At 42.2% G+C, this 27256-nt stretch overlaps 3 protein-coding genes across 12 annotated transcripts in view; 2 read left to right on the top strand and 1 right to left on the bottom strand.

Moving 5' to 3' along the window:
- LOC310744435 (uncharacterized protein) overlaps positions 1–27256 on the bottom strand; it is a 399988-nt gene that overhangs the window by 278446 nt on the left and 94286 nt on the right. The gene's annotated exons all lie outside the window — the stretch shown is intronic.
- Positions 2403–7270, top strand: LOC310745180 (UPF0729 protein C18orf32 homolog). The gene is made up of 3 exons (XM_083577278.1): positions 2403–2488; positions 4940–5179; positions 6396–7270. Exons 2-3 carry the CDS (start codon positions 4979–4981, stop codon positions 6468–6470), a joined length of 276 nt encoding a protein of 91 aa, XP_083433404.1. The 5' UTR covers positions 2403–2488; positions 4940–4978; the 3' UTR covers positions 6471–7270.
- The window catches only part of DYM (dymeclin), a 172146-nt gene continuing 156300 nt past the window's right edge, over positions 11411–27256 (top strand). For 2 of the 10 annotated variants that reach the window (XM_083575616.1, XM_083575624.1), the window contains exons 1-3: positions 11492–11805; positions 24208–24274; positions 25361–25551. In XM_083575616.1, coding sequence (XP_083431742.1) covers positions 25412–25551 — 140 coding nt within the window. In that variant the 5' untranslated portion in view covers positions 11492–11805; positions 24208–24274; positions 25361–25411. Of the gene's footprint in view, positions 11981–24207; positions 24275–25360; positions 25552–27256 lie in introns of all 10 variants that reach the window. The other 8 variants (XM_083575620.1, XM_083575622.1, XR_014539542.1 and 5 more) reach the window with 8 other exon arrangements.

Here is a 27256-nt window from a genome sequence, read left to right as displayed (position 1 = left end):
CCTTACATAAGCTCCAAGCTTCTTTAATAATGTATCACAAGCTCTCTTTATTTTCCATTTTGCACCAAAGCTGCATCTGCCCTTGTACCATGTATTTTCCAGCCTTTCTCCATGACCAGAAAAGCTGAATTTCTGCAGCATCTCTGTTTAAAATAATCTGAAATTGCCAGCTTGATTATATAAAAGCTACTATGAGCAATGGCTTCCAATATAAAAACATACAATGAAGAGCATGCATATTTCACGTACCGTGTCTCTTAAGGATAGGAACTTTAAAGAAAGGCTATCCTAATACACAGGTGAACCGCCCTGAGACCTGTGGGTATAGAGCAGTATATAAATTCAATAATAAATAAATGTGCCTATGAAAAACTGCATGTCTTTAATGGTGACATGACAGGCAGAAATTCAATGCATGAAATGTTTCCCATTGCTACCGTTTTGTAATGAGAAGCTGCATTGGTTGATCTCTATTTCACAACTCATAAAATGACGGTATCATGCCCGAAAACGTCTGATCCTATAGCAGCTTAAAGATAGATTCAGTGATGTGGCTAATTAGATTTTGAACAGAGCTTTGTTCTGCAGCATGCCAACCAATAGAACAGCTCTGCCGGAAGAAGAATTACTTGTCATTACTAAGGCAGATTTTATACAAATACAGTCATTCTTTGGGATCACAGAATTACATTATTTTATGAAATTTATATACTGCCCTTCATCTGAGGATCACAGGGTGCTTTACAGTAAAAAACAAAATACATACGTATAATAAACTAAACAATATCCCTGCCCCCCCCAGCTTAAAAGACCATGGAGAAGAGGAATGTTTTTGCCTGGCTCTCAAAGATACTTAAAACTACAAACTGTAAACATCTGGCTGTGCTATTGGAAATAAAAATGTCTTCAGCAAGTGCAGAAAGAAACACAGTGAAGGTGCCTGCCTGATATTAACAGGCAGGGAATTCCAAAGTATCAGTGCTGCCCCAATTCCACTGACCAAGGCCCTTCTGCCAGCAATTGTGTTGCGGCATCTTGCATTGACTGCATTCCTGCAAAGGAAACTCAACGGAGAACGCATTGTAGTAATCTAGCCCTAATGCGGGCTTCCTCAACCTCTGCCCTCCAGATGTTTTGGGACTACAACTCCCATGATCCCTAGCTAGCGGGACCAGTGGTCAGGGATGATGGGAACTAGTCTCAAAACATCTGGAGGGCCGAGGTTGAGGAAGCCTGCCCTAATGCAACGAGCGAGCCCATGATGTGCTGCAGCCAGGCTTTGTCCATGGAGTTTTCTTGGCAGGGATACTGGAGTGGCTTGCCAGTTCCTGCTCCAGGTGGATCACGTTTGGTCAAAACTCCACTATGACCTGTCCATCTTTGGTGGCCCTGCATGGCATAGCTCATAGCTTCTCTGAGTTATTCAAGCCCCTTCACCACGGCAAGGCAGTGATCCATTAAGGGGGGGGGGGGAGCAGAGACATCAACTTGCCGACAAAGGTCCGTATAGTTAAAGCTACGGTTTTCCCAGTAGTGATGTATGGAAGTGAGAGCTGGACCATAAAGAAGGCTGATCGCCGAAGAATTGATGCTTTTGAATTATGGTGCTGGAGAAGACTCTTGAGAGTCCCATGGACTGCAAGAAGATCAAACCTATCCATTCTTAAGGAAATCAGCCCTGAGTGCTCACTGGAAGGACAGATCCTGAAGCTGAGGCGCCAATACTTTGGCCACCTCATGAGAAGAGAAGACTCCCTGGAAAAGACCCTGATGTTGGGAAAGATGGAGGGCACAAGGAGAAGGGGACGACAGAGGACGAGATGGTTGGACAGTGTTCTCTAAGCGACCAGCATGAGTTTGACCAAGCTGCGGGAGGCAGTGGAAGACAGGAGTGCCTGGCGTGCTCTGGTCCATGGGGTCACAAAGAGTCGGACACGACTAAATGACTAAACAACAACAAAGCCAGGCTTTCCTGGTCCACAGAGCGCGTTGCAGTAGTAATCCAACCAGCAATACAGTGGTACCTCGGGTTACATTCGCTTCAGGTTACAGACGCTTCAGGTTACAGACTCCACTAACCCAGAAATAGTACCTCGGGTTAAGAACTTTGCTTCAGGATGAGAACAGAAATCGTGCTCCGGCGGCACAGCAGCAGCAGCAGGCCCCATTAGCTAAAGTGGTGCTTCAGGTTAAGAACAGTTTCAGGTTAAGTATGGACCTCCGGAGCGAATTAAATACTTAACCCGAGGTACCACTGTACTGTATAAGGAGAGGGAGGGGCGGGGCTTCGCGGAGAAATGGTGCTTAGGTCACACCCCGCTCTGCCTCTAGTGTCATGGCCCCCTCGGTGGAACGTAAATAGGGAGAGCGCGACGTCAGCGCACCACGTGCTTGCCCATTGGAGCTTGCGGAGTGACGTCGCGTTCCTCTCCCGGAAGTGAAGAGCTCCCTCGGCCGGCAGTCAGTTGGACGTTGGAGATCCGCGCAGGTAGGTCGGTTCGATGTCGGCGCTGGACGCGGCTCTCGCGGGCGGGCAAGGCGGGAAGGAGGCGGCCGCTGGTTTTTTCCTTTCCTGCCTTTCTCTCCTTGCTTTCTTCTCCTCCCTTAAACGCCCCCGTTTTCTTGCATCGAAAACAAGTGGCTCATTTGCATATGCTAATTTACTTATTGATTTTTAATTGGTTGCTTTCAATCGCGTGAGTTTCCTCTCTCTTTACGGACAGGCTTTCTATTTTTTATTTAAAAAAGGAAAACAGCGTTAAGAAAAATGCAGCGCAAGTGTTGGTTTTTAAGCGACCCCTTTCTGTGAAAACCAGAACAACCACAGCTCAAAATGGTTTGCGAAAAAGGTAAAACAAGAAAAATCCAGGGGAAATTCGCAGACCTCCTTTGAAAAACAAAGGTTAAAATACCGAAACATTTAAAAAATCAACTCAGCTGTCTAAGCATCTGGGTAGGCTTGTCAAAAGAAGAACGTTTTCAGCATCAAAAAAATGTGCAGGTAGGGGAAAATGTGTTTATTTGCAGTACCTGAGTACTGTCCAATAACTGCATCCTCTGGGCTTTGAACCATAGGACTTACTAGGCATGTTTTCGTTTTTATGCAAGCAGACAAATAGTGCTAAGAGAAACAGATGATTAAAAAATTGTCATTTGTGTGTTTTGGCAGATCTCTCCCCAGTCCTGTAAACTAACTTCAGGGTCTTCTGCCTCCACTAAAGTAAAAGCTGTACCTTTGCGTTTGTTTAAGCTTTGAATTATAAACGTAGTAGGTATGTTCTTGGCTGATTTGTCTGTTTATGGATAGGTTCACTAATTCAGGCCGCAGTGTCGGTACCCTATTTGAAAGCGAGTCCCTTTGAACAAATTGGGACTTAATTTAGAACAAATAACATGCATTGAAGGTCATTCTTCTTAACTAAATAAAACAAATATGTTCTAGTATTTTGCAACAGCAAAATCCTAACCGTACTTACCTGGGAGTAAGCCCCATTTAATTCAGTGGGATTTTTAAAATATGTGATTTTTGTATCATTAGCGAAAACCTGTGGGCAGATCAAACCTACTGAGGTAGGATGGGGGTTTAGGAAGAATATTTGTTGGAGGAAGCACACCAAATCTAGATTGCTGCTGGGCTTTTTACTTCTGGAAAACTCTGATTGGTAAAAAAGTGCAAAGTAGTATTCTGCTGAGTGAACACTTAACTCAAAAGGGAAGAGGGTCTCCCAGAACCCAGCTTCTTGGTCTTGCCCCATTTGGAGAGCAACACCTGTTTGCTTCACTCTAGGAACAATATTTTTGCTTTATCAATAATATATTATTGTAATTTAGACTATTGGTTTGGAGTTGCCAGCTCTATGAGACAACTTAATGGTAAGCTGCTTGCTAGATGAGCCAACTACTTTCTGTGCCTTCTCTCAGGTTTCTGTTGCTTAACACCCACAGACCTTTTCCTGCTAACTCATTTAATTTGTCCTGAAAAGTTTGCTTTCACAGTAACAAGTTCTGAAATTTCCCTGAGTCTACTGAGCAGGAAATCCTGTTTAAAATCCTATGAGATGGATAGACTGTGCTTAACCCGAGTCCTTCTCATTTTGGCCGTCTACCTGATCCAGTTCTGCAGCTGGTCCAGTGGACATCTCAGTAACATCATTGCATAGATCGATCAAAGCTTTCTTTTTGGTTAGCTAATCATTTGCACCATTTCCCCCTGTAGACCCTTCCTCCTTCCCTCCACCTCACCCCTGAGAGCACCACATTGCAATACTAGGGCCAATTGCTTAGAAAAATGAAACTTTATGGTATCTGGGAGTGTTGGTATAGCTTATGTAGCCGCACTCACACCAGTTCTTGCTGATTGTCTGTTAAGAATAGTAGGCAGAGAGAGGTTTTGGTGTGTTGCTGCTCATTTTGCAGCACCTGGATTTTTCAGAATTGCTTTACGAACTGATAACTTCCAAAATTTCTAGTGTCCCAGCTGCTTTCGTCATTTTAGGCTGTAACTGTTTGCCTATCCAAACTGAGACGGACATGTAACTTGAAGGACTGTTCAAGGTACTGTTCTGAATTAGATTTACACTGTCAAATTGGTACAGCATATATATTGATTTGCACACTTTCCCAGATCCATTTATTTTCATACGAAGAAAAAGCCCTGTGTTTTGCTTTCCTATTTGTTCCCCACCGTTCTTTACTGCCTGCTAACAAAACTGAACTGCCGGGAAAAGAGAATGCAGTATTTACGGACTCGTCGTTCCATGCCAAATTGTGTTGATTGTGCAGTTCTGTGCTTTGTTTGTTTGCTTGGAAGTATGTCCCACTGAGTTGAGTGTGCACAGGGCTGAATGTGCACAGGACTGGAGTTTTAAGCTCCTCGCATGGCGCAGGGGCCACTGAATATGTTCCCCATTTGCTAATTTTTTTTCCTTCTGTGTTTAAGCCTTCCAGCACATTTCTGCCGCAGGACCTGAAAAGAACAATGGTGTGCATTCCCTGTATAGTCATTCCAGTTCTGCTGTGGGTCTATAAAAGGTTCCTTGAGCCGTATCTTTATCCCATCATCTCACCTTTCATCAAGCGCATTTGGCCAAAGAGAGCAGTGCAGGAAACAGCAAAGAAAGACCAAAAAGGCAGCACTGAAAATAGGCGTGAGTTGTACGACTCCATGGATGATTCTAAAGTAAGCATTGGCAAAACTCTGTATGTGTGTTGTGTGTGTACGCCATATGAAGGACAAGTTGATCATGTGGTTCTGCTAGCTGAAAACATTTCAAGGGCACCAGTTTCTAGGATGCTTCATTCTAGATTGTACAGCAGAAACAGCTGCTGATCTGTTTTCTATACCACAGCTGTAGCCATGCATTCCCTGGAGGGAACTTCTGTGTCCCAGAACAGTAATGGAAAGTAAATATACTATTCATTTTGAAGTTAAAAATTGTTGTCTCAGTCAAAATTTAAAACTTGTTGCCTCAAAGGTTCTAATGTTTTAATAATAATAATAATAATTTTTTATTTATACCCCGCCCTCCCCAACCAAGGCCGGGCTCAGGGCGGCTAACAAGCAATAATAAAAACAAGTTGAATGAATACAACTTAAAAATGTGATTAAAATACAACATTAAAATATTGAAACATTAAAATATTAAAATGCAGCCTCATTACAGGAAGAGAAAGGAAAAAGAAAAAAGAAAGAGGGGGAAGGAATCAAATTGGCTCCAAGCCAAAGGCCAGGTGGAACAACTATGTCTTACAGGCCCTGCAGAAAGAAATCAGATCCTGCAGGGCCCTGGTCTCATGAGGCAGGGCGTTCCACCAGGCCGGAGCCAGAGTTGAAAAGGCCCTGGCTCTGGTTGAAGCTAATCTAACTTTCTTAGGGCCCGGGACCACTAGGGTGTTGCTATTTATGGACCTTGAGGCTCTCCGTGGGGCATACCAGGAGAGGCTGTCTCGTAGGTACGAGGGTCCTAGGCCATGAAGGGACAGGTAAACAGGTAAAGGACCCCTGACAGTTAAGTCCAGTCGCGTATGACTCTGGGGTTGCGGCACTCATCTTGGTTTACTGGCTGAGGAAGCCGATGTTTGTCCGCAGACAGTTTTTCTGGGTCATGTGGCCAGCGTGACTAAGCCACTTCTGGGGAAACCAGAGCAGCGCACAGAAACGCCGTTTACCTTCCTGCCAGGGTGGTACCTATTTATCTACTTGCACTTTGATGTGCTCTCAAACTACTAGGTTGGCAGGAGCAGGGACCGAGCAACAGGAGCTCACCCCGTCGCGGGAATTCGAACCACCGACCTTCCGATCGGCAAGCCCTAGGCTCGATGGTTTTAGACCACAGCGCCACCCGCGTCCCTCTGAACATGTATTTAAATGTATTTTCTCTCTGTGTGTGTTTCAGACTGAAAGCAACGGCATCGCAAATGGATTTGCTGAAAGTGGTCCACCAGGGGTTTCTGAGAAAAAGACTGATTAAGTAAGCTGGTGCTGTGGGATCGTGGTTGCTTTAAGAAAATGAGCTGATGATGGTGTTCCCACTTGGAAATTTAATTGCACTTTTTTTTCTGAAAGGAAACTTGGAACCTGCATACACACAGGCAGACACCTAGGAAAATTTAGGATACTATTTTCTTTGTAGCTGGAAAAGATTTAACATGTTGTCTTGCTCTGCTTGACATTCTCAGTACAGGAGAACCTTTTCCAATGCAGTGCAGTTTATGGTGTTAGCATTTTAGGCTCCAGTTTTTTACACTGCTGTGTAACTGTCAAAATTGTGACTTGTTTCAAAGAACTTCCTGGAACTCAACTTCCACACAACTTCTTATACGCTTGTCTTTAAAAAGCTAGATGACTTATGTATTATAGCTGAAGAGAACAGCACTGTAAATACTCAAGACACTAATAATAAATATTAATAGCTGTTCACTCACTTTTTCTCAAACCATCCCTGCAAAACTATGCGTTGTTTGGCATTCCTCCTGATTTTGCAGATACGATGAAGCAAACTTTGTGTGAGGTAGCCCTGATATGGGAAATATAATCGTATTCCCTGCCATTAATTAAGACCAGGCAATTTGCCCTTATTTCTGAAGGTGGAAAAAGAATGTTTTTCTTAAAATAATAACAATATTAAAAATAGATCTGTGTGCAAACTGCTGTATTTTGGTTGGCAACATTGACATTGGATTCAGAATTACTCTAAATAAAATCTAAAGGTTTTGCTTTTACAACTGAAGGCTGGCATTCTTATTAAGACATGTTTCCTATGCTCGTGGATCTAGTTTTGCCCTTCTTAGAGTTGTGTGAATGGGAGATCGGGGACTTAATGACCCAAGTCAAGAGAACCAAAGAGTCGCATTGCAACTACAATGCACCATAAAAATAAAAACTAAAATAGTTATATTACTGGGGGCGGCAAGGGGCAGGCAAGATGGGCTTTAGATGACTTCTCCTTAAGTGGCTCCTGCAAAAGGCCATATGGGTCTTGAGCCTGGCAGACATGGGTTCAAATCCTAATTCGGCCCTGAATCCATAAATCAGGATTGACTAACCTTTGGCCTGCCATACGTTGTTGGACTGAAATTCCCATCATACCTGACCATTGGCCATGTTTGGTAGAGGTGATGGGAGCCGTGGTCCAACAACATCTGGAGCAACATAGGTTTCCCATCCCTGCTCTAATGGGTAAGATTGGCATCAGCAGAGAAACAGTATGTTCACTGTTGCTGATTTTCTCCACAATGCAGAGTTATCCAAGAGGGTGTTAGGTGTGTTCCGGAGCCTGTATTTGAGTTATGTGAAATAATAGCAATGCAAAGAATAGTCCTGGGCATGGACTTGAGAGGGGCTTTTAGAACATGTTCCAGATTTCTCTGCAGTGTGTAGAAATTTCACAGCAGGCTGAAGTGGAAAGGTGGTACTCGAATCTGTATTTCGCTCGCTGTGTTGGGTATTAAGGAGATGAGGGTTGAAGCCCTTTGCCCAGTAAGGAGGTAATAGTTATTCAGTTTTTACACGAGTCAGTAGGTTCAGAATTGCAGTCTTAAATTCTACAAATAAAGACCTTCCTTTCTCTTTTGGTAAAGTAAAAGTTGTTTCTTTTATGCAACCAAATTAAGCCCTCAATTTAGGTTACTGAAAAAGTTAGGGACAGTATTGGGACTAAATTACACAGCTCTGGCTGGACAATTCATTCAGTCTGGATTTATGTGATTTGCTGTAAGCACAAATGACAGTTTAGTAGACTCTTCTAATAGGGGTTGAGAGGTGGCAGGCAAAATACCGGTGTGAAAGTTTGATAACTTGTCATGTGGACACTATACCCCAAGCTGGAATTGAAAAAGTGTTTGGTCTCGTACAGCACAGGGGTTGAGTAAAATGGAACTCTGAGACCCAGGAAGGAATGAGAAGGTCTTCAGAGTATATGCCATTTTGTAAGTGCAAGTCAAAGATGTTCTAACGTAATTCCACACGGCTTCCATACTGGAGAAGGGCTTTTGGGGGGGGTGTATGTGTGTGTGAATCAGCCTCTGAAGGTGGCAACTGGACCTCTGAAGCAGCTGCAAGCTCAGATTGTGAAGTGGGGACCTTTACAACAAAGTGTTCTTCGATAAAGTGAGCTCATATTGGATCCAAGTAACAACCAGAGGGAAGGGGAGAGATCAAAGGCCTGTGTGGAAATGAAAGGATGGCCTGAGCTTTCCCAGTGCCTGGAGTAGCACTTTCAATTCAAGCGTATTCAAGCATACAATCCAAGAGAGTCAAATAAGCAACAGAACAACACCGAAAGCAGCAAGGAGAAGGCCAGCATCACGGCTAAAAAGAGAGAGGTCTGTTCCTTACACTGAGGGTTTCAGAAGGTCAAGCAACAACACTGCCTGGTGACAGAAGGCTTGACAGAAAAGGACTGAAATAAGTATCCTTCGGAAACGGAATTCAGCTGGTAAGAGAGTTAGTACCATTTCTGGACTGTGATCGTCTGCCCAATGTCGTTCAAGCGCTGGTGACTTCGAGATTACGGCAATAAGTTACCTGGAAACTGCAGGTAGTGTGAAATGTGGCAGCTTCGCTACTATGCTATGTTATGGTACTGCTGAAAGAATTGTACATGCTGCCAGTTCGCTACTGGGTTCAGCTCACAGTGCTAGTACTGGTGCATGAAGTCCTACATGAGTTGGGACCAGGACAGCTAAAAGAACGTATCGCCTTTTATATACCCAACGTATCACTGTGCTTAGCAAAGAAAGGGCCCACTGCAGATGGACCTTCTCATCAAGAGGTCCATTCCGTACAATGTTGGAATCGGACCTTTACTGTGGTGGCCCCTTCCTGTTCCTTCCTGTTCCTGCATATCAGGCGCTGTGTCTCTTGTCTTTTCAGTGCCTTTTCTCTTTCACCAAACCTACGAAGGTTAGATCTTTATCTCGGTGTCGGGATTGGATTTGAAAATGTGTGTGTGTGTCTGTGTGTATACATGCAGTTGTTTTACATATGTTTTTGTGATACAGTCAAACCTCAGCTCCTGAATGCCTCCGTTTCGGAACATTTCGGTTTCCGAACACCAAAAACCCAGAAGTAAATGCTCCAGTTTTTGAACGTTTTTTGGAAGCTGAACATCCGACGTGGCTTCCGCTTGAGTGCAGGAAGCTCCGGCAACCAATCAGAAGTCGCGCCTCAGTTGTTGAACATTTTGGAAGGCGAACGGGCTTCTGGAACAGATTATTTTCAGCAACCGAGGTTTGACTGTATTGTGAAATGCTTCATAGGAAAAGATTCATAAATAGCAATAGTATTAATACAGTACTATGCCCAGGATCAGTTACTGAAACTACCATCATGAAACTAACCTTTGCTCATAAGCAAGAATCTCAGAATTTGTTTGTTGTTTAGTATTCTCAACTTCAGAGATGGGGGACAGTGTGGACAGATGCATCCTTTTATAACAGGACTGGCATGAGAAGTAATATTGGGAGGATAGTTTTTAATTAAGACTAGTTGACACAATTGCCTTTTTGGGGGAGACTTGGCCCATTGTCAACATTTTGTTACAAACTGGTAGCAGCAGTAGCACGTTCTTCACAAACTGTAGCTGCTGTTTTTCTTTTTGCATACATTTGCATTTGATTAAAATTTGACTACTTTAATATTAGAATAGTTCTATTTCCACCCAGAGGCTATTTTGATTATCTCATAAAAAACGGAGGGCGGAATTATTCATGCCTTGGTTTAATTTAATTTTCCCTTAATGTAGCCATTTGAATTAATGGAAACTTGATAAAACTGTAAGATGCAGGGTAAAAGGCACTGATTAAGTATGTTGAAGCTCAGAACAAAGTACTACACTTAATAAGGCTTGTGATCTATCTTGACACTTAAATTCAGGCCTTTCAGACTCCGCTACAGAAAATTACAAAAACTAAGTCTAGAATGGACTACAAGATTCCTGTGTATGGAAACTTTTGTATGCACATTAGATCACATCATTGATCTAAAAATAAATGCTAAATAGTGTTGAAAACAGAATTTAATGAGGGGGTTCTGTTGTTACCCAGACTTCGGATGTTTCCTTTATGGTGCAGAGGAACCCGAGTTGTAGATTCCTTCTAGTCATCATGACACAGCAACTAAATCTTGTAAATTAGCACCTGTGTGTCTCAAAAGCTAGGATTGTCTGCAGTGCACTTAGAGGCCCATCCTACTACATCTTTTCCTGAAAGTAAATCTCACTATGATGTTCATTTGAATATATTGTACATGAAAAATCCAGGATAAGTCACTGCACCCCACTGCCACCAAGGAGTCGCTCAAGAATCATACAAATATAGAAGCTCACATAAAAACAATTATCCAAGTAAATAAGTAGAAACCATCAGATTGCCACTTAACAGGAACCCAAACATCTGGCAGCGTACAAAAAACCAGGAAGAAATGGCACAGGGGTGGCATCATTGTGGCGGTATATTTCCCATCAGGGAAAAAGGTGAGGTATAAATAAATATTTTGTTTATTTTATTTTATTTATTATAATTATAATTTATTATATTATATATATATATTTTATTTAACAACATTTATATGCTTCTTTACTGTAAAAAGCAAAGACCATCAAAGCGGCTTACAAAAAGATAAAAACGGGGGCGGGGAAACAATACGCTAAAGCCTGACAAATTGTAAAAATACTGAAACGAATTCAAATTCACACCAGCATTTCTAAGCAAACAAGCACGCCTTTAGCAGGTCCTCAAAACAAAACAGCGGAAGCGCCTGCTTGATATATCAAGAGGCAGGGAGTTCCAAAGCGTAGTTGGCGGCCGCTGCATCCCCTTCCTGGAGTCGCCTGCGTAGACTCCTACTTAGGGGTGGGACTACATCTCCCAGCATACACTTCGCTTTCGCTTCTTGGCCGCTTTGCAAAACGAAGCGGGCGGGGCGGAACTCTGGGGGAGGCGTGGCAAGCGCACGTGACCGATTCCGTCTCCGCCCCCCGCCCTCCCCTCCGCTTCTCTCAGGCGACGGCTGCGACGACGTGGAAAGATGGAGGCGGTTTGAGTTCCGAGCGGCTGGCTGACTGAAAGGTTCGCTCGCGGGCGCGCGCCCGACTGCGTACGTAGCCCGCCCCTTCCCACAAATGTAGAAGAGGCGGGGCCGCGCTTTCTCTCCCCCCTCACGCGAGCGAGCCGCGGAGGCGCGCAAGCAAAAGAGTCCCTGAGGAGAATCCCGCGGGGCGCCGGAGGGGAGCGTCAGTTTCCGTTCCCGCACTCCCCCTACCGACCCAGCCCACCCTTTCTCGGTCGCTCGCCCAGCGGAGCCCGGTGAGTCGCCGCCGCCGCCGCCGCCTCCTCCTCCTCCCCCCCCCCCCTCAGCTTCATGCAGGGCTTCCTTGCTTAGCATCCCCTCTCTGAGGGACGGGAGGACAGCCCTACGTGTGTCGCAGGGATGAGGGGAGGGGCCCCTTTTTGTAGCCATGACAGTTGGTGGGGAGGTCAGGTGAGTTTGGGGGCACGAGGGGTCAGGGGGGGAGGGGAGAGAGGTGGCTGATTTCTTTATATATTTATATGCTACTATATAGATGCTACTATATATATACTATATAGATGCATACTATATATGCTACTATATAGATATATTTATATGTTACTATATAGATAGTCTGTCTATATTTGCCTCTACAGTGGATCCCAACCTTTTTGGGCAGCTGTACCCCACCTAAGCATCTCTAAAATCCTGATCCCCACCCCCAGTGCCAAATTTACATATAAGCTAAACAAGCTGTATCTTAGGCCCCCACACACTCTTGGGGGCCCCCCAAAAAATTAAAGGGGAAAAATTGATTCTAAAGGAACTTCTGTTATTGCCAAATGTCAATGTGTTTGCATTATTAATAAAATAATAACAACATTTTATTTATATACCGCCCTCCCCAGCCAAAGCCGGGCTCAGAGCGGCTAACAACAGTAAAATGATACAACATTCTAAAATCATTTCATTATAAAGTTTGTTATGAATAAAAAATCATTTTAAGTTAGAGCTTAATAATTATTTTACTATTAATATACTTCTTCTTAATTGTATTTCACTGTTAATATACTTCTTCTTAATTGTATTTCAGTTCAACAATTACTTTGATAAAATACATATTTTGTTATGTGCAAATGGCTTTAGATACCTATTAAGTCCCTAAATTACCATATAGCATATATTCAACACACAAAACAGCGACAATTTGTTGCTGACAAAGGACAGCTGGACATATAAAGGGCCCCATTACCTTCAGTAGCTGAGGGCCTCATCAAATCTAAATCCGGCCCTGATGCCCCCTCCACTGTGACATACAGTTCTATTTATTCAAAAATTGAACTCCTATTTACGTGGAGGAAGCCTAAGAAGCCATTAACTGATAATAAGTCATTCTCGAATTGCCCCCCCCCCATTCAAACTGCCCCACATTGGGAAACATGGCTCTCTACAGGAAGTGTTAAAGCTACCAGTAATTTAAAGAAGAAGAAATGCACAGTTGAAAATGAGCAATTAAGGGCATTCAGCGTTTAAAGGTTGGAAACATGCCTGCAGCTGCGTGCCTAAAGAAGGCTGTTGTTTTAAGGGATAGCTTGGTCAATAAAGCACAGGGCTCTGTCGCTCTGAATCTCAGGATTGTGGATCGAACCCCATGTTGGGCAAAATATTCCTGTGCTGAAGGGGGTTGGACTAGATGACACTTGTGGTCCCTCACAACTCCACAACAGATGTGGCTTTAGTGCAGCGTGACTGGTTCCGCCGTTGCACAGAGTGCTGAGCCTAGTGGGCGCTGCTATGACATAGTGAATTGAGAGGCAGGGGGATGCTGAGTTTTTTGACTCTCACAGGACGCTGCTGAAATTTGATAGACCAAAGCCTGTCCCTGTCTACAATTTCTATGGATTGGTGCTGAGGAATCATAGAATTGTAGAGTTGGAAGGGACCACTAGGATCATCTGGTCCAACCACCCTGCAATGCGGGAATATTTTGAAACCACGGCCCTGAGATTAAGAGTCTCATGCTCTACCAACTAAGCTATCCCAGAACTTCTGATGGCGGTGATGGCTAGGGGATACCCAACTCAAGAAGGGGAACTGGATAAGTTTCCCCTGCACACACAGATATACCTCCTCCCACTTTATATAGTGCACACAGCATGTTTCTCTCACACACTGATAGTCTTATGCAGGCTTACTCAGGAGTGAGGTCCTCCAGTGTTAAGTGAGTCTAGCTCTTGGGTAAATGTGCACCGGCTTGTGTCCTGTGTTAATCTAGAGTAAATTACCCCCTTAGTTTTGTAGGCTTCTCTTGTATGATTCTTTGCTTTAGAAAGAAGAAGTATCTGCTTTTGTAGCCATTCTTATTGTAAATATAACAAGGTAGTTAAATAGACTGTATCTGTACTAACTGCTATTGATCTATCCTCTGACCATCTGGGTAGATAGAGCATTAAAAAAAAAATTCCCTTTGTCAGCTTTAACATGTATATGAGCAAGGTGAGTGGTGGGTTAATTAATAGGGAGTGCAGTGGGTTGGTTTGCTTTTTTAAAGTACAGTGGTACCTCGGGTTAAGTACTTAATTTGTTCCAAAGGTCCCTTCTTGACCTGAAACTGTTCTTAACCTGAAGCACCACTTTAACTAATGGGGCCTCCTGCTGCTGCCGCGCCGCCAGAGCACAATTTCTGTTCTCATCCTGAAGCAAAGTTCTTAACCCGAGGTACTATTTCTGGGTTAGCGGAGTCTGTAACCTGAAGCGTATGTAACCCAAGGTACCACTGTGTACCTCATTTCTTTCATCGTGAAGGGCAAGCATAAATGGTGTTCTTAGGTGGTTGCCCATCTAGACACTAGCTAAACTGCAGACCTAGCAGTTCAAAAGCACACCAGGTACCGCTGTGTCAGGAAGGTAAATGGCGTTTCCGTGTGCTCTGTCTTCCGTCACAGTGTTCTGTTGTGCCTGAAGCGGTTTAGTCATGCTGGCCACATGACTCGGACAGCTGGCCACATGCTGGCTCCCTCGGTCTGAAAGTGAGATGAGTGCCGCACTCTATAGTCACATTTGACTAGACTTAACCGTCCAGATAGAGACATGTTTTGTTTCAGCAAGGTATCTCCTTCAGGTACCTTCTGACCATACCTTGGGTGTGTCCTTGATTATGCCTGTCAGTAAGTTTTGAACTTGCCAGTATTTCAAAGACAAATTCCTGAAAGTAATAGCATATATGCATATATATGCAGGACATGGTACCATGATCTAGCATAATTGTAGACACGTTTATGAGGCAGAGAAAATGGGGCTGATAGCAAACTTCTTTCTTTTGGAAGAAACAAAGTTAATGGTATCAATGATAGTTGGTTCATTGCTAAATCTGGAGTCTGAGTAAGGTAGGGAGTGTGGACCTAGGGGAAAACCTTATTGAGGTGTGCTGGTGCCAAATATGATGAAGTTTGCCAGTTTTTCAAATGCTGCTTCCTCATCACAACATGCAGTTAAATGGAAAAGCATCAGTCTGGAGATGGAGGCTGGTATAACAACTCCTAAAATAGAATAACTGCTATTGGGATCATAATCTTGATTTATGATAATTTCTCTCACGCATCCCACTTGCAGATGAAAATAGACCTTCATGACATTGTGTTCTTTAGACATGGGTGTGCAAAACCTAGTTTCCAATCCTAGTTGTAGAAAGGTTTGCTTAACTGCAGTTAACATTGCTACCAGCATGAAGTTTAACCATGATTAGGTTTAGACCATGTCTAAATATATTGTAACATTTCAGGTTATTCTATTTTCACCTAGGTGTGTTGATGTGAAGGGCAATGGGTGTAGAAGTGCTAATCACATAACAACACTCCTTAGTATTTCCTTGCCTGAGTAAGATGCATCTCATTCCATGGTCTGCTTGGGTTGTGACCTGTGTTCCAGCTATCTTATTTTACAGCTTCTGTTCCAGATAACCTTACAGAGCCATCATACTGATAAGAACAGACCATTACTTACTGTGATTCTAAAAGTGAATGGATTCAGAGTGGTGTTCTAGAGCAGCGGTCCTCAACCTGTGGGTCCCCAGATGTTGTTGGACTACAACTACCATCATCCCTGACCACTGCTCATGCTGGCTAGGAATGATGGGAGTTGTAGTCCAACAACATCTGGGGGACCACAGGTTGAGAAACACTGTTCTAGAGCACTGTTCATGTTAAAGTTCTGTTGTCTATAGTGTGCTTGATATGACAGAAGAAGACTGCAAGACACGTTTGCAGCAACTGTTTGGTTGTGGAGCTTAGGTTCTTGACCTTGGGCCAGACTTAGTGTCTCAACACCACCTACTTACTAGGACAGTTGTGAGATTGTGTGCAAAATATTCCACCATATATATTTCCCTGAGTTTCCGGGAGGAAGGGCATTTTGTAAACATGGTAAATTATGAGAGAGAAACTATGACCGTTCTATACAAAGTTCTTGAATCCCTGGCTTTAATTTCCAGCACCACCACAGTAGAGAAGTTCCAGTTATGGTGATACAGTTGTTACTGGATTTGGGATTTCAGTGCTTTGTAGACAGTGAACACATTGTGAGTTGTGATATGGAATGGTCATTGTACGCAGCCTGTACACTAAGTAAGGAGCATCTAAATTTACCTACTGTTTTAGAACTGGTGTATACTGGGGTGAATGTTCACTGCAAGCTGTATTATTTGCCTCAGTCTTTCCTTCCTGGTGGGCGCTTATTCTGAGATTTTGCACTTGAGCTTGTATTTGCTTCTTTCAGAATTTTTACTATGCCAGTGCTAGTCCCCACAGTGTTTCCTCAGAGACTTAAGCAGTGTTAGAAACTCAGATATGTAAGCTAATCAGCAAATGGCATCTTAAACCTAAGTTACAGTCGCCACAACAGTATGTCTAGGCACCTTTATATTTTTTGCAATGACATTTTTTAATTATCATCATCATCATTATTCATTTTCGTTTCTATACTGCTTTATATTTTAAAGAAAAAACATCTCAAAGTGGTTTACAACACATTAGAACATCAAATAAAACAATCCAGGATTAAAGGAAAATATTTCAGATCTTTCTCCAAGTGGCATTTTGCTTCCCCCATATTTGTTTAACTAGTTAATTTATATAGCTGCCCCATAGTAAAAGAACTCTAGGAAGCCAGTGTGGTGTAGTGGTTAGTGTGTCAGATAGGAACTGGGAGATCAGGGTTCAAATCCCCACTCTTGTCATGAAGCTCACTGGGTGACAGTCAGTCACAGCCTCTTAACCTACCTCACAGGGCCGTTGTAGGGATTAACTGGTGAGGCGGGTGAGCCATGTACCCATTGGAGAAAAAGGTGGGGTATAAATGCAATAAATAAGCTCTTCTGCTTAAAAGCTGATGGGGCCAGCCCGATGGAGATGTCAGGTGTCATCCTGGCATCCAGAAATGCCCATGTGGTCGCAATTGGACCCATCCCAGTAGCAAAATACACCTGGACATAAGATATCCTAGTAAGGTGGCTGTCTTGCAACTTTCTTTTTCTGTAGAGTAAATCTCTTTCTGTAGAATAAGATCATAAAGAACCATTTTCAGTTTGAGAGTGTTTCGTAATGTTTCTGAGTACTGTAGTCTTTTTTGTGCCTTTTCTAGTTTTGTAGTTTACTAGCAATGTGATTGAGCCGATAGTGACATCTATTTCCAGTTCTTTTCTACATCCAGATTAATTTATTGTACACATTCTCAGCAGGGAAAGGAAACAGCTTAATACATCTTAAATACACCTTTCCTGAACAGTTTGTATAAACTTGCTGAATACTTGTATCCTGTACTAGTCCATAAAATACTCAAAGCATACACTTGCTCATTATGGAGACATACTGTGTATATGATGTCCTGTAGCACCATGGTAATATGACTACGTAATTCACAATTTCTGTTCAGGCTCCCAGTAACTTGGTAGCTTATATTTCCATTGTCGCTCACGGTGCTCTTAATAGGTTATCTTGCTAGCTCAATTGCAGATAGTAGAACTAACAGTTTATTGCCAAAGGCCAGCTGGTAAAATGTGTATACCACTGTGAAAGGCTTTACAATTTCTGCATTTTTGTATCCTGAGGTACTCTTCATAGTGTTGCATCTGCTTTGTAGTGTTGGCGTAATGGTTTTATTTGCATTGTATTGCTTGACAAATTATATTTTTTAACTTTGGTATTCAGGGCTCAAGAAAAAAGGGTAGTAGATAAAAGATGCATAGAATAAAATCCTCATAAGCAGCATGCACACTCATAACCCAAAGGTACAATGTATGTTAAGTCTCAGAATCCCATAAGCTTGGAATGTGCCAGGTTGCTTTTGCCCAGTACAGTGGTACCTCGGGTTACAGATGCTTCAGGTTACAAACACTTCAGGTTACAGACTCCTCTAACTCAGAAATAGTACCTCGGGTTAAGAACTTTGCGTCAGGATGAGAACAGAAATTGCGCGGCGGCGGCGGCGGGAGGCCCCATTAGCTAAAGTGGTACCTCAGGTTAAGAACAGTTTCAGGTTAAGAACGGACCTCCAGAATGAATTAAGTTCTTAACCCAATGTACCACTGTACTTATTTCTAGAATTTTAGGGCCTGTTCATGTGTGCTTCTCCTTAGGGTAACATCTTCCCTTCTTCCCCTTATTATGAGTCAAAGTTGTAAACTAAACCATGGAAGCCCTGAATTTTTCTGAATGTGGGATCTCTCAGTGCCTTTGTTTTTTTCTACCTGTGGTGAGGGTAGCAAGTGTAGGTATACAATCCTAAAGGCACAATCCTACTTGCTGCAGATAATGAGGGCGCAAGTAACTGGCAAAGGCCGCCATATATCAGTCTGAGAACCGTATCTACCTTTGTTTCCAGGGATACTGCACTTGCCTTTAAGCTGCTTTCCAGCCAAATTACGCTGAAAAATTTGTGGATACAACAGTTTGCTTTCCATACTGGAGAGATAACACTCTAAAGGAAAGGAGGTGGACAGTTGTGTTGCTTCTGTGTCCTACTTTCTTCCATATGTTTTATTCAGGAAACAGCATGCAATCTTATTTTCTCACCGCCAGAATCTTAACAGTCCTTATAAGCAATTTCTAGTAAGGTAACTGTCTTAGTTTGTTGCAGCAAAAAGAACAAAGAACCTTGTGGCACTTTAAAGACTAACAAATTTATTATGGCGTGAATCATAGAATTGTAGAGTTGGAAGGTATCCTGAGGATCATCTAGTCCAATCCCCTGCAATGCAGGAATATGCAGCTGTCCCACATGGCGATCGAACCTGCAACCTTGGTGTTATCAGCACCATGCTTTAACTAACTGAGCTATCCGTAGGAGGCCTTGAAACTTCACTGGGCAGCCTAGACTCAGCTTGGATCCTGGTTTCTCTACACCAAATCTTGTTGAGAAGATAAAATGTGGGGTGGGGAGGGATCCCTGTTCATGCCACCTGAAGGTCCTTGCAAGAAGGAAGGCAGAGTAATATACATCGGACAGATACTGAGAAATACCTTGCACAATTACAGTTGACAGGACAAAGTAGAATAGCATTTTGGAAGTGGTTGTTCTATGAGCATCTGTTGCCTGATTTCCCTTCAAATCTATTTTTTACATGGCAGATGTCATTATTTTTGTGTTCCTTTCTACTGCCAGCCCCCCTGTTGCTCAGTCTGGTTTACAAATAAGTGTTTTTTGTAGTATTTCTTTAGCTGTTCTCTATATAACACCACTTAAGTTCTTCAGGTCTGCTTAGTCAGAGATGTATGTCTGGTGAAGACACTGCAGGGTGTTCTTGATATTAGGTGATCGAGTCAAGCTGAATATTATCTAGGGAGATGTACAATACCAGTTCTCAAATGTTCTGTCACACTCTTAAGAGAGCAGTCCTATTTAATACTGGGGAGGAAAGCTGGATCTACACTGATCTAAAAAAATGCTAAGGAAAAAAGGTTATATAGCTCACAATGCAATTTTCCGTTTACTGCTGTACAGCGCTCCCGGTGTCACATTTTAATAACGCATTTATAATGTTATACAGTAGAACCTCTACTTACGACCGCGTCTACTTGGGCCTGGTCCAAGTTGTGACCGCGGCAAACCCAGAAGTAAATACTGGGTTTGCCGCGATTCGCGCACACGCAGAAGTGGCTGCGGCCGTCTGCACATGCGCAGAAGCGCACTGCCACCAAATGTGTCTGCGCACAACGGCTCTTCTACCAGCAACCCGGATTGACTTACGGACGGACCTCCGGAACTGATTACGTCCATAAGTAGAGGTTCCACTGTAACTCACCAGTACTGTATAGATTAGTTCTAAGTCTCATTGAACTCAGTGGGACTTTCTGTTGAGCAGTCCTATATAGGATTGCCCTGTAATATTATCAAGAAGCAGAACCTAGCATTGAGTTATGTGTTAAAGAGTAGGCTTTATTGTTAGTGACCTGGAGCCAGTTTAGCCCCATAACTCCAGTGGTGTGTCTTGAGTGCACCCCTTAGTTTTCTCCCATTCCCCACCATGGGGGAGAGGCAGGCAAGGACTACGTTTGGGAGTGGGGGCACTGTTGCATGAGGGTCCGTAATTCAGTGCTGGAGCATGGGCTTTGTATGCAGAGGTCCCTTGCTTCAGCCCCATCTCCAGTGGAAAGAATTTCAGCAGGGCCAGGAATGTCCTGTGCACGAGTCTTAGGAGAGACTCTACCAGAATAGATAGAACAAATTTAAATGGAGCATGCAAGGCAACTTCATAGGAAGGTGAAAGCTGCCTGCATCCTGAAAATGGATGGCCTGATCCTGTGTGATAGGTATACCACAGGTACATGTGCCCCTCTTCCCAGAAGACCTTGCAATGTAGAAACCCTCCCTCCTTGTGCATCCGTCTCATCATGATGATCAGTATTTTCCTGTCAAGTCATAAACATGTCAAAAGCAAAAGGATCCAGATAACTGGGATATTGTATGCCTGTGTGCATGTGCCAAAATATTTAATAGGTATTCTGGAAAAGTAGTAGCAGCCACAGGGCATGTCATGGTGGATTTGCTCAAGTTTGACTTTAATGATTTTTGACTATGGATTTGGAAGTTTACCACTTGTTGTAACTTGTCTTCCTAGCTTATGCCCTGACAGTGAGCAGAAAGCAAATAGGATGGGCAGCTTTCTAACTTGTATAACTGAAAGTCAAAGTGATATTGTTAAGAGTTTTACATGACAATGATTCCTTTCTACTCATGACTTTTCCCTGCTGTGTCATAATGATTAACTTTTAGGGTAGCTCATAAAGCAGTGCAGAAACCTGAATTTAAAGATGTATATGTAGGTGAATTCCTAAGAAATAGGAAAACAGGATAGTTGTTCAGTCAGTGGAGATGCATAAAATGAAGGCATCTGGCTTGAACATTTTTGCTATTCTAGTGCAGCATCAAAATAATGAAATCTCAGAATATCCAAGTAGACCTTACATAGAAACTAGGTATTTTCATTGAACAAACAAACAAACAAAAACAACAGCAAAGGCACCACCCTGGATTAAAATTTCAGATAAAATGTATTCTAACATCATGCCATAGTATTCTGTGACAACTGCTACACTTTGCAAACTTGCAAAAATGTGGTACTGGTTCATGGTAATTTAAAATAGGTAGTGATACATATGGCAGGGTGAACTTAAATGAATTGATAGGGAATTGAAATTACTGTAAATATACTTTGTAATGTAGAAGTGGATGGGCAGCCACCATACCCAAGCAACATTGTCTTTGCAGAAGACTTGCATTATAACTGTAAGCATTTGTGGCAGACTTTAGGCAATCATTTGGTTGCGGAATAATGTGTTGCAAAACATTAGGTTAGAGTTTCAGTTAGTGTTGGAAATGCCCGTTTCAACTCCACTTATGCTGTAGGCTGCTGTACCTGCATGAGAAGGGTAGATAGAGAGGGGCCTCCAAGTTTCTTACACTATCCTGGTGCTGACTCGTTGACCCACTGAACTTCCTTCAGTGTTAAGACTGTTTCTCTTAGGGTTGCTGAGCTGACCTCCCTCCCTTCCCTCCTCCTTCTTCCATGCTTCTCTGCAGAACAGACATACTTGAAATGAAACAGCAAGCATGGCTTTTTGCATATGCTAGATAGGAAAGACCTATCAAACATGTATTTTTCTGTAATAAATGTAGTTTTCTTATTTTCCAAACTCTAGAGTCTCAGTGGTATTGCATCCAGAAAGTGTGCTGCTCCAATAGGAAATCTGGGTTAAGTTCAACTTCTGCCAAGCATTTAAACCCCAAGTGCCATCAATCGTAGCCACTCAGCAGCCAGTATAGCAGTTTTTGGATGTAATGTTTGTATAGACTTAACAATTCTTGAAGTGTTGTTTCAAGAAAAAATATAAAAAGAAGAAAATACCTGGATGCCAAGATCCAAGTTACGGGCAAGTACTATTTATTGAGAGAACTCCAGCAGAGATTTAAAATCACAAAATAAGCAGCAAGTTAAAGTGTGGAAATATAGGCTGTAAAACCTTCTAAGTAAGTTTCACAATTTCTCCCTTTAAAAGTTCCTTCCAGACTTTCCCTCTTCCCCCAGCAAATGAAAAGACCACATGTTTGATAGGTTTACTTACAAACCCTGAAGATCATCTAGTCCAACCCTTGCAATGCAGGAATGGCCATCCAGTCTTTGCTAAAAAACCTCCAAGGAAGGAGAGTCCACCACTGTCTGAAGAAGTCTGTTCCACTGTCAAATAGCTCTTGCCTTCAGAAAGTTATTCCTGATGGAATCTCCTTTCTTGTGACTTAAAGCTTCCCGAGCAGGAGAAAACAAGCTTGCTTCCTCTTCCATGGGACAGTCCTTTAGATATTTGAAGATATTTATTTTCTAGGCTAAACATACCCAGCTCCTTCAACCATTCCTTATAAGGCTTCGTTTCCAAACCCTAGATCATCTTGGCTGCCCTCCTCTGCACATGTTCCAGTTTGTCAATATCCTTCTTAAATTGTGGTGTACAGAACTGGAAACATTATTCTAGGTGTGGTGTGATCAAGGCAGACTGGAGTGGTACTATGACTTCATTGACCTGAACACTTTCTGTTGATGCAGCCTAGAATAGTGTTACCTTTTTTTTTTGCTGCTGCACCACTCTGTTGACTCATGTTAAGCTTGTGGTCTATTAATATTCCTATATTCTTTTCACATGTACTGTTGGCAAGCCAGTAGTGAGATTCCTGTGTCTTTCCATATATCACTCACAAAAGCTGCACAGGCAGTAAAACCTAGCTTAGTTCTAGAGTGGTAAAAGTTCCTAAACTATTGCTGTAGGAATGTGAGAGAGGCTTGCAAAAGCCATGTGGCTGGAGCACTGAGCTTAGACCTCCTCACACATTGAGTTCACGGGTAGACTGGGAGGGAATAAAGGCTTGATTACCTGTTTCTAGAGCTGGACAATATATTGGTAAATTGTCATAAACTTGTGTGGCGTCCAGATCGTGAGAGCGTTTTCACATTTTGAGCTGGCAATACATTGCTCCAGCTGAAATTGCCTGCAGAGACTTCCTGCCCCCTAGCTGAGTAGTTTAACGAAGACTCTATGGCCCTCTGGCTCACAGTTAAAAACAATTTTTTGGTTTTTTTGAAAGGCAATTAAAATCAAGAATTGCTGAAAAGAAATAAAGCACACATAACTTCTATATGTCTGGATGGGTTTGTTAGAACAAAAATATTTTAAGGATGTGCTAAAAAAGAGTAGAGTGAAGGTGCTTGCCTGGTGTTAGTAGCCAAGGAGTACCAAAGTGTAAGTGCTAGCATTCTAAAACAAATTATTACAAGTGTGAAATGAGTATTATGTGGCATCCATTAACAGTTTCAGTTCTGTACATCAAAGTGGTTGTATGGGCATATATTGGGCAAGATGATCCCACAAATAACCTGGTTCCAAGCTGTTAAGGGCTTTATATAATAAATGTAACAATTTGACCTTCTGGGTTCACATTCTGAGAAAATAAAGATGGTGGGCAGCTGCTGGCAAGTACAGTCGTACCTTGGATCCTGAACGCCTTGTGAGTCGAACGTTTTGGCTCCCGAATGCTGCAAACCCAGAAGTGAGTGCAAACATTCTTTGGAAGCCGAACGTCCGATGCAGCTTCCGCAGTTTCTGAACATTTTGGAAGCTGAACGGACTTCTGGAACGGATTCCGTTCGACTTGCAAGGTACCACTGTACTTTATTTTGAAGCAAGCCTTGCCAGGATTAAAAAACAGAACAAAAACGCAGCAGCGGCACAATTGTCTGGGGATATTCTGGCACCAATGGGCACAGCGTAAGGGACTGCAACTTTAGACAGTGAAATATAAGTAAGTGGTGAAATATAAGTAAGTAGAGGGTAATATGGGGGAGGGAATTAATTATTGCCATTAATAACTTTCAGATCTTCTAGTGTGCCTTCCTACCACTGAGAGAAAATTCTTTGACACCTGCATAACAGTGGCTTGATGGTGATGTTTGCATTAGTTATTAAATTGCCATGAAACAGGATGCATTAGTGAGTAAGAAAGGGTTACTAATTAACTTCCTAGTAACTTACTGGATGAGGTGTGTTCCATGAGGACTGATTCTCTGTGTGTAAATATGCCATATGAGTGAGCAAAGTAGGAAATCTTGTCACTGCTGCTTGAATAACTTTGTATTTTCTATATCTTTCATTTTGTAGTGGCTGTTGTGCCCTATTCTAAAGGGAACATGAGATTTGCTCAGCAAGACAATCAGAAATTCTAAAGGTAAGTAGATCTTTTGGCACACAGAAACTTTAATGATATTCAAATGCTACCTTTTTGAGCAGAGGGTTTCTGTGTACATGTCAGGAAGGACTTTCTGAAGGTAAGAGCTATTTGACAGCAGAAAAGTTAAATTGGAAAAGTTTTTGTTGTCCCTTTTTAGATTAAAGTACAGTGGTACCTCGGGTTAAGAACTTAATTCTTTCTGGAGGTCTTTTCTTAACCTGAAACTGTTCTTAATCTGAAGACCACTTTAGCTAATGGGGCCTCCTGCTGCTGCTGCGCCGCCGCCACCCGATTTCTGTTCTCATCCTGAAGCAAAGTTCTTAACCCGAGGTAATATTTCTGGGTTAGCGGAGTTTGTAACCTGAAACATATGTAACCTGAAGCGTATGTAACCCGAGGTACCACTGTATTCATAATTGACAGCCAAGAATCTGAGCTGCCTGTTCCTTGTGCAAAGCTACTGCAACACTGATGGTGAAAAGGCAGCACATTGATTTCTGTCAACATAATGCTAAGTACATTTGGCATGTTCCATCTCTGAACATAATGTGGTCCTCTTGCATCTTTGTTTCATTCAATAAGAGTGAAGTCCTCTGCGTGTCTTCTTAGAAATGTGTCCCACTAAGTTCAATAGGACCTACTTTCAGGTAATAGGATTGTGTACGCTTACAGCTGGAGACAAGGATTCAAAGTTCAGCATGTTCAAGTGGGCTTTAGGATTGTGCTTCTTGGTAGCAGCCCTTGCACTGCAAACCTCTTTTGAAATGGAGAAGGCCTTCCATAAAAAGTTTTCTATATGGGTTCAGTTTTTTGTTTTGGACATCATTAAAAAGATTCAGCAAAACTATTTTATTTTCTGTAGCACTATCTCTGTACAATATCAGATTATTACAATTCCTGAACCCTTGCATTTTCTGATCATTCATTTCACGTTATTAAAATCAGTAACTTTTGGTCTGGTTTAATAGGTTGGGTGGCATGAAATTAGTATTTTATTTCTCTCTCATATTATTTTGTGTATTCTTTGCAAAATAGAAGTGTGCTATTAGTGCATTTTAATCCCGCCCCCCAATCTTTTCATAGGTTTTCCTTCAGTGACATGAATTCTTAAAGTGCAGACCAAATAATAATAAAATGGGAGCAACTAGCAGCAGCGTCAATGAGCTTCCGGAAAACGAATACTTAAAAAAATTGTCAGGACGAGAGAGAATCTCTGAGAATGACCCATTCTGGAATCAACTGCTCTCTTTTAGCTTTAATACCCCAACAAACAGGTAAGGTGTTTTGTAAATGTGTAAAAGATTTTAAGTAGTCTGAAGCACTTGGGTGGTTGTGACTTGCATTTGCTTGTATTTTGCAGCTAGGTGTTTCTAGCCCTCTGCCTGCAGATGGTGCCTCTTTATTTAAAAAGCTCTTCAGCCCAGATACAGTATGCAGCCACTGTGCTTTTTGCCCACCCTCATTCCTTATCTGCTGTAGCAAGCAGGATTTTGCCTTTCAGCAGGTGAAAAAAGGGATTGGGTGAAGGGAGTGATAGAATAGTGGAAGGAGGGGAGACACAAGTGCCGCATTTCAGTGATTTAGCAGCCTACCTAGTGACAGTAATAGGCATTCTTCTTTCTGTTATTTGTGGATCAAGGTACTTCCAGGTGTCACGAAAGGAGTTGAGGTAAGTTAACATGCTTGTCATGAACTCATTCACTAATTTGTGGATGTCTTCTTAGACGCTCAGATGAAAAAGCATATTCCTGTTCATTCTTTACAATAACTATCTAAAGAGCTTAAAGTGTATTTATTTAATTGTTGAAGTCGTTCTATGAATTCAGCCATATTACTGTATTATTTGTGTATGCCAAGTTCATTTTCAACTGAGAGTTACTTGAGTGTCATGATTTTGGGTTCCCAAGTGGTGTTTTTTAATCAAAACCATTATTCATTTGCAACTGAGAATTGATTAAAAATGCACTATGTTGTGCTTAGCACTAGATGGTGCTGCTGCATGAGAGGAGAGCAATTGAGAGAGCATGCAAATACTGTAGCTTAATGGACACTTCAGATGTAAAGTGTTTTTTACATAAATAGAATTTCCAGGCAGAAAATGGATGCAAATCACAAAGACATTATCAAGTGTGTGATGATCTCTCACCTGTCTTGTTTTACTATTTGTTCTTACATGAAGAAGCTGTGTTTGGGTGCAGCTTCCCAGCACACACAAATAGATATCCACGCACACTCTCCTTTCCTCTTCCTTTCACACACTCTGATTTTCCTTTAACAGATATGACCATAGTTTTCTGTGACTTCTGAATTGACAAACCATGGTTTGCATAAACATTTGTTTGCCTGCAAGCCAGTTCAGACTGGTTTGCAGGCAAGCTATAGTTCACCACAAAATACCCTGTGTATCAGTGTGTGCACAAGCCTAACTCTCCTAGCAGTAAATCATGGTTGAACCAGCCAGATTTTATTTTAATGTCTGCATTAATACATTCTGCTCTTCTGCATCTCTTTACCAGTGAAATAACTTAGCCTACAAAACTTGAGTGCTTTGCTCACTTAAGTTAAAAATAAGGTTGAACTCTTACTCATTTAACAATAGTAATGCATGATTTGCTTTACAAACTCCTTCCCCCCATCAGTTCTGATAACTACCACAATTAATCGTGCATTTTACTGAACAAACACCACTGCTCTGTTCGCCAACTCTTATGGCTGCTTGGCACATAATGTTTCTTCTGTGCAAGTATAAGTAAAAGGCTCCATGCAGATCTGTGTTCATTGCTGCCACTTGCCCCTTCTTAACATGTGCACATGTGTGCTGTCTTCATGACCAAACACATAGTTTATTTCTCCCACTAACTGTACCAATGTGAGCCCATATAGGGAAAATGATGTGTAGAGACATGGAGTTAACTTTCAAGCAAGTATGTTCAGGATTGCAGCCTTGTTTTATTTCCCAGTTTGATTCAGTTACCATTT

This window comes from Podarcis filfolensis (genome assembly GCF_964270895.1).
Source record: "Podarcis filfolensis genome assembly, chromosome: 11".
NCBI lineage: Eukaryota > Metazoa > Chordata > Lepidosauria > Squamata > Lacertidae > Podarcis > Podarcis filfolensis.
This window is presented reverse-complemented; position numbering and strand designations above follow the sequence as displayed.